Genomic DNA, 13,394 nt, shown 5'->3' on the forward strand with positions numbered 1-13,394 from the left:
GATATTCCATCTCCTACCTCAACAGAGAATTCTTCCCCCCAGGATGTTGTTTCCCCATGCAGTACATGTTAAATTTAAAGTGTGGAAGCCAGACTTCTATCTTCTATTTGTCCGACAAAATTAATCATGACCACACATTCACAAAAATCCGACACAAAGTAGTCGCAATGCATTTATAAAAAAGTTGTAAAATCTCCACCAACAGTCAGGTATGGCCTTTATTTGTCCTAAAACTGGTGGGGGGGGGGGGGGGGGGAGGGACATAATAATTTTCAAGTGGACAAAATATCTTAAAGGGGAACAGAATATCGGGTCTAGCCAAACACTAATTCCTATGACATTCTGTCCCCTAGACAGTTTGTATGGAGAACAAAAATCCGGTCACACCCGTCATAGCCCACTAAGGGCCCGTGACCATTCATCCCTGGTATGAAAAGGGCCCCCCGGTAGGCTCGTCCCCTCCCAAGAAGTCCTCTCGTACCGTCCCAGCTACCGGCCCAGGAGCTGGTCCGGTTGCTAATCAGGAACTCCTCTATCCTGGCGTCTATTGTTTGCAAGTATTGACACATGTAATATATATGTAACATGTAATATATCCCAGAGGAAACCCGCTTTCATCTCTCAGCGCGAAACAATAGAACACTTTCGTCGGCACAGATCAAAACCCCTGCCATGCGGTTTCGCACACAATGGGACCGTAAACTACTAAGGCGTTATGGAAGGATTTTATCTTTAATCCGGTAAGTCTGCTATTGTTCTGCTCTGGACGTTCTCTGAAGGGCAATAAATTGATGCCCCTGACTGACTTCAAAACTTCCCGTCAGACAGGACCATGTACCAGACGAGACTGGGCTGAAGACCGGACTGGCTTTGGACCGGATGAGGTACCGGGGGGCCCTTTTCATACCAGGGCTGAATGGTCACGGTCCCTAATTGGGACGTGGCTAAACATACCTGGCAGGTTGACCTTAGTAGGAGCGGTCTTCCAGAGGTCAACGCCCTCTTCCTCTTCTTCATCTGAGGAATGTGAGGAGGCTAATGACATGCTGTCACGGTTACGCTGGATGGAGGCATCACTGTCCGAATCAGAATCTTGGTCATCTGTGGGAGACAAGACACAAACAAGAATCCAAATCCGGTTCGTAGACAGTTGATCATGACGTGCATAGGTTCAAGAAAATGAGACTCAAGGCTGTTTGTATGTTCGCCGGGGTGAACACACACTATATCCGGTTAGTAAGTGTGACATCATTTCAACTTAACCATGCTCACTGCACACGGTGTAGCATTGGAACCAATGGAACCGGAAGGATTGCAAAGTTGGGTCTTTAGCAAATGGGCGCTAGTAATCAGTGGTGGGCGCTAGTAATCGGTGGTGGGCGCTAGTAATCGGTGGTGGGCGCTAGTTACGTGGGCGCTAGTAATCGGTGGTGGGCGCTAGTAATCGGTGTTGGGCGCTAGTAATCAGTGGTGGGCGCTAGTAATCAGTGGTGGGCGCTAGTAATCAGTGGTGGGCGCTAGTAATCAGTGGTGGGCGCTAGTAATCAGTGGTGGGCGCTAGTAATCAGTGGTGGGCGCTAGTAATCAGTGGTGGGCGCTAGTAATCAGTGGTGGGCGCTAGTAATCAGTGGTGGGCGCTAGTAATCAGTGGTGGGCGCTAGTAATCAGTGGTGGGCGCTAGTAATCAGTGGTGGGCGCTGGTAATCAGTGGTGGGCGCTGGTAATCAGTGGTGGGCGCTGGTAATCAGTGGTGGGCGCTGGTAATCAGTGGTGGGCGCTAGTAATCAGTGGTGGGCGCTGGTAATCAGTGGTGGGCGCTAGTAATCGGTGGTGGGCGCTAGTAATCGGTGGTGGGCGCTAGTAATCGGTGGTGGGCGCTAGTAATCGGTGGTGGGCGCTAGTAATCAGTGGTGGGCGCTAGTAATCAGTGGTGGGCGTGCGTGTATGATGCAGTCACTTACCAACAGGATAGTGCAGCTTTTTAAATTCTAGTGAATTCTTATTTTGTGAAGTGTTATCACATGGACACGGAGGTTCATGAAAGCAGTTATGGATTGGCAAATGAAAATGAATTGTAATATTTAATTCGATGGGAAATGTCTGAGTGTTTGTCTAACAATATCTGAAGTCTAAGTTAATAAAATCCTGTCAAAAGATGCCTCCATGCATAATTAAGGTATCGCAAATGAAACACTTGTATGAGTTAAGGATGGAACGAGCACATTGTGCGAAACAGAGCGTGCAAAAAGAAAATTTATAATAACATGGAAAACTTGATCCAAAATAAAATCTGTAGTGACATTAATGAAAATGCATGCAACATTCATTAAAGATGATGATGTCATAAGATATTGCAGTATTAAAAGGTGAAAGAATGCAATATTTGCAAGTTGGATAAAAGCTCTATAAAAGATTTAAAACTGAAACAAACAAAAAAATCGGTATAAATGATCACAAAAAAGGCGACTTACCAAGGGTTAAAACAGATTTTCAATGTTCTGTAAAAATCGACCTAAAATCTTCAGGTCCTCAAATACGTATTCATATCCGTCCCAACATCTTCAAATGTGACCCCTGAATTGTTAGATCTGACCGCAAATGTTCAGATATGACTGCAAATTATCACATCTGACCCAAATTCTTCAGATCTGACCCCATATCTTCAGATATGACCTCCAAATTTTCAGATGATCCCCAAATCTTCAGATAACACTATATCTCAATATTTGACCTCAAATCCTTGGATCTGATCCCAAATATTAGGATTTGAGACCAAATTTCACTCATATTCCGGACAATCAAACCAGAAAGCAAAAAATGCCACCCAACATCTGACCTCAGAACTTAATATCTGTCCTAAAATCTTTAGATCTGACCCAAAATATTCATATCTTATCTCAAATATTCAGACCCGACACCAAATCTTCAAATCTTACATATACTCTGGAAAATTAAACCAAAAAGCAAATAATGCAACCGAATATCTTACAATCTGTTCTTAACTTGGGTTTGACCTTTGTAGTAAACACAAACCAATTTCACTATCAGCAACGGCATGCAAAAACAAGCAATGTCAGCTACTGTATAAACACTGTTCCACAACATCCACTAGACATCCACTAGACACAGACATCCACTGATCTTACCACGGCTGCGCCGGCTTCGCTGACTCCGCCGGCCCTGGCTAACACAACTCTGACTACGACTATTATTGCAGCTATTGCTCAGTGTGGCTGTATGGCTGCCACTAAAGTCATAATCCCAGTCTATGCAAGCCGTAAATGCAAGCAGCAAATGGTGGATGGAGGTATAGGTGAGTGGATGGTGAGGTGACAATGGGGTGGAGGGAATGAAGGTGAAAAGTGTTAGTATGGTGGTCAAGTATTGCTAATACCAAACTACTGCACAATGGTTATCCATTAGGAGACTATGATTTATATTATATGACAAGGTCAGGAGAAAAAACTTCTGTTGATACGGAGAAAACTCCCATGTTTCATGGCTAGAAGCTGAGGAATGATGTGGATGACTTTCTTAAGACATTCTATGAGCTTTCAGGATAAATGCATAGGTTAAGGAATATTAAATAGGTCCAGCAGTGCATAGGGACAGGCTTTGTCAAGAAACGTTGGTTTTAAAGGAATAATGCTTGTTTTTAAACTCATTCATTAAAAAAGGAAAACGTCTTAGTGTCAAGGAAATGAGTTTATATGAATTTCCTTTCATAGGGATATTCAATTAATTCTTTGACTCAAAATTAAAATGAATAATAACTGTGGAATCCAATTTTCTCGCTTTTGTTTAGTCACCCATGCAGAATTTACAAATAGGAAAATATGTCAAATATAAATTTTGCATAAAAATAAATGAATAACGAATAAATTATTGCTTGCGATGGAAAAAAAAAGGACATTCCTTTTTACCAAAATACCTGAAAGCATCTTTCTGGAAGGACTTTTGGTTTCAATTCAGGGGATGCAATAAAGGTTCTAGAGATGCCGAGGAAGGGAATGCATAACTTATCAGGTTTAGTTTGCTATGTGCTGGATGACACACAGCCGCAATCAGAGGCCTGCTGGTTGGTTGGTCGGTTGGTTGCACAGTTACAGTTGCGTACCCCGTGCTCTTCATAAAAATTGGTGGGTTTTTTTTCAACTAATGAATTTTCAACTTTTGCTTTAACGGAAAAACTTTTGGGCATCTGCAACCCCCTGAAAGACTTTCATTGCACAAACGACCCTCCCTGAGTGAGCCTAATTATTGTCTGACAGCTAATAATTCAAATTTCTAATAACTAAATAACTAATTAATTTAATAACTAAATATGGGCATATTTTTTTTCAGTCGATGTCTCATTCAAAAGAGAATAACTTTCATATTGCTAGGTGAACAACAATTTAAAAAAAAATTGTTTGAAAAAGGTGAAACTTGAAAATAGCACGGGGAACGCAACTTTAAAACTGCCAGCCAAGCACAAGTTTGGGGGTCAGGGAGAGGATTGTACATTTATGATACAATCAAAGAAGAAACTTCTTCAGGCTTGGGTTTGTGAGGTAAAAGTGGATGTTGTTATTCTGAGAATTAGCATTTGTTTGCAAGTTAGGAGAAACTAACAGTGGTGTACAATTTTTTACACACTTTCAACCCGGTGAGAATATCAAGGAGTTAGTTCAATTGAGGAGTTGAAAAATAAAATTGACTTTGCTACCTTTTGTGTAATTTATTAGTTTGACATTTGGTGACTGGAACAAACTACTAGTCTGCGATAAAAATCTATTTTACTGGGCACCTCAATTAACAGCATCAGAACACCAGCGCTTATTGACTGTAAATCACAGATTTATAATGTAAACTGGAGCCGTGAAGCATCCATGGATACAATACAGGGTCAAGGGTCAGGGGTTAAGGGTCAGGGGTTAAGGGTCAGGGGTGAGAACCTTACCTAGTAGGTTGTTTCGTTGAGGATTGAGTAGAGTCAAGTTATCAGGATCTGTGGGTAGTATAAGGTTAATAACGGACCGTCATGCATACATGCACTGAAGAAATGGATTAGTTGGTCCCATTAAAAACAGTATTATGTTGTCACTGGCCTTGGCTTAAATGATGCGACATAAAGAACAATGTCTAGATGAGTGTCACTTGATTTATACATGATCTATACTCCAGTCTTCTAGTCAGTGAATCAGTCGTTCAGTGACTCGGTCAGCTAGAGGACGATAGACTGGCCATTTGCGTCCAGCAAAAAATTAAAGGTAAATATTGTATTGCTGAAGGTTGGAAAGTGTAAAAAAGAAAGAAGGTTTTTTTGGTAATTAATAAGATAACTTATATACACTCTAATTTTTCCTACAAAATTTGAAAATTTAATATGAAAGATTATCAAAGTAACGAATTCATTCACACAAACTGTTGCGCACTTGGATGAGAAAAACTTCTTGTAATAATTGTTTCTATGCAGAACCTATCAGGACAGGAGCATTGAAATATTGTTGGTCGAGACTACTTTCTTGGTTTGCTAAGATTGGTTGAAAGTGCTTTTTAAAAGACTTCATGAATTGGTCCACAGAGAAGCAAACTTTTCACAACCATGTGGTAGGCATTCTCTCAAAAATTCCACACACTGCAGCATTTCACGCACGGACATGCATCAGCTGGATTCTCTGTTTAAACATTTAAGCCAAAATAATGGAAGCCAAAAGACACCACAGAGTATTGACTATAGAGACGTTAATCAATAAATGTGTTAGTGGTATTGATCATGGGATGAAGAGATTTGGAGAAATGTCATTTCCACACGAGGTTATAACTTCAGTCTGTTTGCAATAAATTCTGCGAAAACTAGCTCAATGTTAATCAAGTCATAATTGAAATTCATCTCCAAGTCTGGTGCCCTGTTTCAACCCAAAGGTTGCCTGAGTGTCTTTGGCTTTTGAAAAAGGATACCAGACTTTTAATTGTTTTTTCTTTTCAGAACAAAAGCTGTCGAGATCTTTCATCTAAAAGTATATCTGTAAGTATTGGCCTACTTCCAAATGTCTGTATTTTATCATATGACCTATGGTTTGTACATGTTCAATGATGTCAAAAACTGAGGTTTTATTTTCCAAAGAGTGCAAAAATGAACCCAAAGGGTGTATAGACTCCGTGCAAAAGCACCCCCTCAATGGTTATAAAGGGAGAGTTGGGGGAGACCACTCAGAAGATCACTAAGACGCATTGCTGAAGGCGCCCGACGCTCACACGAGTTTGTGAATAGAATTAACGACGCATACTACATGCAAGTAATCAGTGCGCACACGCAGTGCGTCCTTCCCAATGGAGCTCTCATAAGTGACCAAACAGCGCCATTTCTTGTTTGTGCACGGAGTCAATAAAGCTAAGCCTCTTCCCATCAGTGCATATACCATATCACCCCAAAGCAAACCCTATTATCCCAATATTTTTGTCCCAATGGGCACCTACTTTGTGACACCGTCTCATTTTTGAAGACCTTTTGAGAATTAGAGGAATTTCTTGTTTGGTTTTCAGAAATGTAGAAACTTACCGTCGAGATTGGTGACTTTGGGTTTGTAGTTGTAGTAAGATGGAACGTATTCGTGGTTGGATGGCGATGTTGTGGATGTACTGGCCGTGTTGCGTAGATAGCCCTCGGGCCTGAGGTAGGAAAATGAACTGGATTAATTTTTTTCTTTCAAAAAAAAGAGGATCGCACATTTATTTAATCAAAACACTCGGAAAAGCAACATTCTGTTTCAAATAATGGATTAAAGGTCACGAAAATGCTGGAAAGAAGTGAGAACAGAGAAGGTTCAACACAAGCAATCATGGTAAAGTGCACTGCTCAAGGACACAACCAGGGTTCCACAAGAAGTTGATAATGAACCCACCTGTTGCTGGCTTTGGTGCTGCGGCTGCCATGACTGCTGCCAATGGAGCCTGTGGAGATGCCGATGTGGTGACGGAACTGACCATCGGTCTTGCTGTACGACAACGCTGAGCGCTGAGATATAAACATAGAAAGACCACCATTATTACATCATGTCTTGAATACTGTAACTTCATAGGACTAGAACAATCATGTAATTAAATGACTGCAACATCACTTATGTCGGTCAATAACCACTTTGCACATTATTTGTGTCACAATGGCACGGGGCACAGCACAGTACGGTGTGTAGGATAGACCCCATTAGTCCATTAAATGGAATTTATGACTGGCAGGAACACACGCAAAACCTTGCAGCAGAGTAAAGGCTGACTACAATCGATGCGAATGGTGGCCTGAACAGGGGCCAATTTCATAGAGCTGCTTAAGTACAAAATTTGCTTAAGCACAAAAAAAACGTGCTTAATATAATCAGGTTACCCACCAATTTTAAAACTCCGTGCAATTGTTATGCTAAGTAAACAACAGCTAAATACCAGTCACAAACAATGTACATCACTTGGAGTTTTGGCCGGTAACCTAATTTTACCAAGCAATGTTTTTTCGTGCTTAAGCAAATTTTGCGCTTAAGCAGCTCTATGAAATTGGGCCCAGAGGTTTACACCGTGAACTATAATGCTGGATAACTCAGATGGTAAAAAACACTTTTAGAGTACTCAGAGGATTATAAGTTTTAATATGCCTCAAGCCAAATTTCTTTGTTCAACTGAAATCGGCAGTTTCTTCCTACTGAATATAACCTTGAGGTAATTTGAACCCTGATGTGGGTTGTGACAGGTATTCCCTTTGTTTTTTAAAGCCCTTATGTCCAAATTAATTGGAATTACTCTGAACTTTCCCTCAAATTACACAGTATGATGGCTATATTGGAGTCAAAATCCTCTACATTGGACACCTATAACAACTGCAGCTAAGACCAGAGACAAAGCCAGGGTTTGGAAAACCTCCCTGTGTAGCTTGCTGTATATATATAAGCCATTTTTGGTTAGATGCACGTGATCGTTAACTTACCGAGGTATTGACACTCTCATCAAACTGAACCTTCTTGCCCTGGATCCCCAGGCAGCAACGCATCCATTCCCTCCGTACCTAGGCAAGACGCAATGCAAGATTGTTGACTTACATTTAATGAGCATTCAATTCACTGGATTTGGCTAGACCCCTTCCCAAGCCAGATAAAAGAGCAACTGATCCTCCAAGTAAGCACATTTCTATGGTAATTTCCAGTATTTTTTTTATTTTGATGAAATTCGAAAGACAGGAACGAAGGAGCAAAGTTAGTCGAACTATGGTTAACTATAGTTCACGTCCAAAATGGCTCTGTATACTTCTGTTTTCCCATTTATTATTGGTAACAAAGAACAAAAGTGTTCTTGTACAATTTCTAAACGTTTTGGAAAATATACACCTTTTCGCTGCAAATGACTGATTGTCTTATGTTGGCAAAAGTCTTTACATACAATAAGATAAAGGTATATGGTAGCAACATGTGACAAATGTCTTTTGTGAGTTTGTGAGGCTCTGAAAAGAACCAGGGGCAAACTCAATGTTTCGGACGATTACTCTGCCCGTCATCCAGTGTCTCCTGACGATGGGCAGAGCATACTGTCCAAAACGTTGATTTTCCCCCCGGTTTTTTTCAGAACCTCGCAACTCACAAAAGACATTTGTCACATGTTGCTACCAGAAACCTTTATGTGATTGCTACCTTCACCATACAAACCTTTGAATCTTATCTTTAATTTTTTTTTTAGCTTACCCTGTAGTCTAGAAGCTATTTTCTTATCAGAAACTCCAGCCCTGTATTGAAAATGTGCCACTTTTGTCGTGCCATACCAGCTGAAGCAGTGACAGAGTACTGTGTGTGCTGCACACTGGAGCTCTCGTGAGTGGTCACACAGCCTGATCTACTGTTCCTAAGTCAATACATCCTTACCTTGGAGTTGAGGATACAATGGAAGAGGAAGATGAAGAATCCCAGCAGGCAGTTGAAGGCAGCAAAGAGGTACTGATAGAGCACCATGTCTTGATTGACAGCGAGTAGACCAAAGACCCAGGTGATGCCTAGTAGAGGTAGGAGGATGCCTGCTGAGCGAAGCCCCGACCTATCACAGACAAGCCATAGCAGGAGACATGAGAATTAAGGGTCATGAAATGAAGACCAGCACTGGATTTCACCAAGCGCTGAGACATGAGGATTACGGTGCTTGTGTTCTTGGGCAGAACACTTTACCACGCTTTCTTCTTCTTAGCAAGACTATAACATGGTTGATTAGGCTATGGATTCATGGGTTGGAGGATGTATGGCCTTGGAGTAATGATGATGCTTTATGGGAAAACAGTTTGCATTTTTGTGGTGGTCTTTAAGAAAGTGGGTTCGATCCCACATTGGATTAATTATGCTGGCGTCCTTGGGCAAGTCACTTTACCACACTTCATGTTACCCAGGAATATTGCGCACTTGATCAAGTGAAATTCCTGCATGCTACATGCTCTTTCAGTTTGCAATGGCGCACACAATGATACGTTTCATTAAGGGGATCATTTTTAACGTGGCATCTCAAAAAGATTCGAAACCACAGCGACTCGAATCGAGGATTTCTCTTGAGCGGAAACAACTGGGGTTCAACAACAAATGCAGAAAATAAAGCTGTACTATTTTTGTCTTCAACACTGCAGTTTGGAAGGGGCTTTCAGACATCATTTACATGGCTGTGTTCTTTATAGCAAGCGGGTTCTGGATACTCATACATGTACATGCAGTTTTAAACGGCTGGCATTCACAACTGTGGAAACTTTGAGACTGGGTGCTTTACACATTTTTTTTTTTATCAAAAACAAACGTGTCGGACAACTTTGACAACTTTAAAAAAATCAACATTTTTTTGGGAAGCGTGCCATGCATCGCCAATATCACTTGTTACAAAGTTATTTAGGAGTGTCTTTTTAAGGAATCAATTTTAAAGGAAGACTAGTTTTTGAGATATGCGGGAGAAACTTTCAAGCATCAGTGAAAGTGTTTTATGTAATTTGTCTGCTTTTCCCTTCAAAATGCAGTTTTATGCACAAACATTCGGGACGGCTGGCAAACACAAATGCAAACTTATTACAATCAAGTGGGACAAAATGTCTGCTATACTTACCATAGAGGCCTAAAGAGTCAAGTAGACATCAATGAATCGGGGGAAATCAAACAAGGGTACTTGTAATTACTCCAGTTATTTCAAATACATGGTGAAATAAGAAATGGCATTTTACTGACCATAATTTTGTCATATGTGTATATCCTCACAACTTGGTCCATACATATTCAAAGGGTGTTATGAATAAATTATGTAATAGGTAATGAGTGGTAACAAGTGTTTTGTTTTTGGTGGGAAACTGTCTGGAAAATTTCTAGGTCACTTTATGCACTATTTTCCAGGTTTTTTTTAAATGTACAAAAATGACACTGAATAATTCCCATGCAGTGAGTGCAGGACAAATCTTTGCTCCTCTGTTATACGCACTGAATAAATAAACAACAGACAGAAATTCATAGTTTCTAAGAAGACGAGCAATAGGAGTTGTAAGGTATATATATCTTTTGTAACGATGGACTTACTTGGTGTTTTGGAATTCCGGGTTTTTGGTTTTGCCTGTGAGAGTGACCCTTATTGCCAGGAAGAACACGGCTAGGTTCATCTGAAAGGGCAAGATGAAAAATGCAAATCATTACGGGGAGTAAGAGAACTGTTAGTGAAACAAAATCACAAAATGACAATGTAAAATGTATGGTGAACCGCCTCATAAAACTCTGTGACTAATAAGAAATTTGCTGTGGTTGGCATGATTATTAAGGTACTTACCACCACGACAGCCAGCACAGGCCCAGCAAAACTCCAGATCAGGATATCTTCAATCGACAGCCAGCAACTGAGGAAAGAGAAATATTTTACATTTAAGAAGGAACCGTGACAGTTAAAAAAAGTGGCACTAGATTCCGGTGTGACACTCAAAGTGTTACCCACTGCTACGTCAGATTTGAACTGGCAAGTTAACTCCCACCAAGGTCGGTGGTCTGCACTAGGAAGTCAAGGGTTCGAGTCCCACCCGAGTAAGCATGTGAATATTTTATCGCCAAGCCCACGGACAGCACTGTGTATAAAGAGCTCATGAACTTAAGGCAGCAAAGGATAAAACAGTGGAGAGTCAAGTTGGTGCAGTGGTCCTAACCTCTCCTTCCACCTCTATTGCCCGGGTTCGAATCCATCCCAGATACATATGTGGATTGAGTTTTTAGTCCCTACATGAATGTGTGGGTTCCCCCACAACCTTCTTTAGGGTTTCTCCTCCCACCTTGAAAACTGAATCTGTCTTCATTGTTTTCTCTCCTTCTTTTTCTTCTTCCTTACAAGTGCAGACTTCATGGCTGAAGATAATCGCACTGCCAGAAACACCGGGGCGAACCCCTTCTCTTAGCGATAAGTGTACTGGGTTCTTTAACGTGCATTAGACATTATACAACACACATGACCTACGGCTTCACGTCCCATCCGAAGGACGAAGCAATAATGGTTAAGTGCCTTGCTTAAGGGCACAAGTGTCCGCGCCCAGGCTCGAACCCACGTCACTGTTGCCTCTGAAACACCAGAACATGAGTCCTGTGTTCTTAACCGCTAGGCCATGACACTCCATAGGTTTCTTCAGGCTGTGAGCTACGGTGCCAAGGATGCTTTTGAGGGAATCTTTGGTTTCATTGCCAGAAATAAATAAATAATAAACCAACAACCCGTTATTGAACTCACAAGTGTTGATTGTTGACGTTGACTTGCTGGCCGTAGTTGGCTTCACTCAGCGGCACCGCCAGGCCTACGATGAGACCCGGCAGGCCGTAGGCAATCACGTAGTAGTAGGTCATGGGCCCCTGGTTGATGTTACGGACTTCAGTCATCATGCGGTACAGGTGGATGCCCTCAATGAACATCCAGCCAAAGGCGCTGAGGAGCGCGTAATGGAGGAGGATGGCTACGATGGTACAGGCAATCTGTGGGTAGGAACAAGTTGTGATGAGAAGATGTCATGATGACTATTACACACTGAGGCTAAAATTGCACAATTACAAAAATGGACTTACAAATTTCGGACCCACAATGATTGAGCTGATATGTACAATGATGCTTTGTTCATTGTCTGCGTGTTCGTTTCAAACATGTACAGGAGGAATATTGTGTCAAAATTCGACACATCTATGATTCCAACTCCATGTTTAGCTCGGCTACTTACTGAAGAGGGTATGCATACAACGCCTATGGGACTTGTGTTAGCTGCAATGCAATTTACATTTAAGCAGGAAATCGAGTAGTTGACTGTTCTGAATTCAGTCATAAGCCCTGCCCACCTTTGGTTTGTGTACAGCTTTCACAGTGCTTGTGGGCGGGTTTAACCGACCATGGTCAAATAACTAAAAGCCTTGATCCAATTGGTCAATACGTACCAGTTGACAGGTAAGAAGGGTCCATTCATTGAAGGGGGACTAACCTACCAACATGTAGTCAAAACTCAATGTAACTTAGTAGGTAGCCTTACATGATTGATTGTAGTAAGTACAAGAAAACCAGCCTTACATTATTCTCGGTGTTGATTCCGACAAGGAAAGTGACTTCGGCCGTGATGAGCGTGAAGACCAGATTGACGTGGATGCTGTTCAGGTTGCAATGCAGGCTGGGAATGCACAGCAGCGTGAAGAAGGTGAAGACCAGGGCAAAGATGGACACGCCCAGACCGATGTAGGAGACAATCTGCAGGGCCAATGGCTGCTGCCCAAACACCTTCTGCAAATGGTCAAGACAAGTCAGTGATTATTGCACCTCATACATATTCATGACAATGATGGACACACCCAGACCGATGTAGGAGACAATCTGCAGGGCCAATGGTTGCTGCCCAAACGCCTTCTGCAAATGGTCAAGACAAGTCAGTGAATATTGCACCTTATACATATTCATGGCAAAGATGGACACGCCCAGACCGATGTAGGAGACAATCTGCAGGGCCAATGGTTGCTGCCCAAACGCCTTCTGCAAATGGTCAAGACAAGTCTGTGAATATTGCACCTTATACATATTCATGGCAAAGATGGACACGCCCAGACCGATGTAGGAGACAATCTGCAGGGCCAATGGTTGCTGCCCAAACGCCTTCTGCAAATGGTCAAGACAAGTCAGTGATTACTGCACCTCATACATATTCATGGCAAAAATGGACACGCCCAGACCTACATACATTTGTACATGTAGTAGACTATGGGAGGGACAATGGCTGCTGCGCAAACTCCTTCTGCAAAAGGTCAAGACAAGTCAGTGATTACTGCACCTCATACATATTCATGACAATGATGGACAAACCCAGACCTACATAGGAGACTATGGGAGGGACAATGGCTGCTGCACAAACTCCTGCACATGGT

The 13,394-nt window shown here is 41.8% G+C and overlaps 1 protein-coding gene across 3 annotated transcripts in view; it reads right to left on the bottom strand.

Annotated features, from left to right (window-relative positions):
* Positions 1-13,394, bottom strand: part of LOC119721892 (cadherin EGF LAG seven-pass G-type receptor 1-like) — an 85,635-nt gene that overhangs the window by 7,250 nt on the left and 64,991 nt on the right. For 2 of the 3 annotated variants that reach the window (XM_038191833.1, XM_038191834.1), the window contains exons 17-26: positions 12,553-12,759; positions 11,734-11,972; positions 10,795-10,861; positions 10,551-10,630; positions 8,883-9,051; positions 7,958-8,035; positions 6,888-7,000; positions 6,545-6,654; positions 4,943-4,990; positions 955-1,101 (exon numbers count right to left, since the gene is read on the bottom strand). In XM_038191833.1, the coding sequence (XP_038047761.1) occupies positions 955-1,101; positions 4,943-4,990; positions 6,545-6,654; positions 6,888-7,000; positions 7,958-8,035; positions 8,883-9,051; positions 10,551-10,630; positions 10,795-10,861; positions 11,734-11,972; positions 12,553-12,759 (1,258 nt within the window). The remainder of the gene's footprint in view (positions 1-954; positions 1,102-4,942; positions 4,991-6,544; positions 6,655-6,887; positions 7,001-7,957; positions 8,036-8,882; positions 9,052-10,550; positions 10,631-10,794; positions 10,862-11,733; positions 11,973-12,552; positions 12,760-13,394) is intronic. The other variant, XM_038191836.1, reaches the window with a different exon arrangement.

Source organism: Patiria miniata, unplaced genomic scaffold (genome assembly GCF_015706575.1).
Source record: "Patiria miniata isolate m_02_andy unplaced genomic scaffold, ASM1570657v1 HiC_scaffold_14, whole genome shotgun sequence".
NCBI classification, from domain to species: Eukaryota; Metazoa; Echinodermata; class Asteroidea; order Valvatida; family Asterinidae; genus Patiria; species Patiria miniata.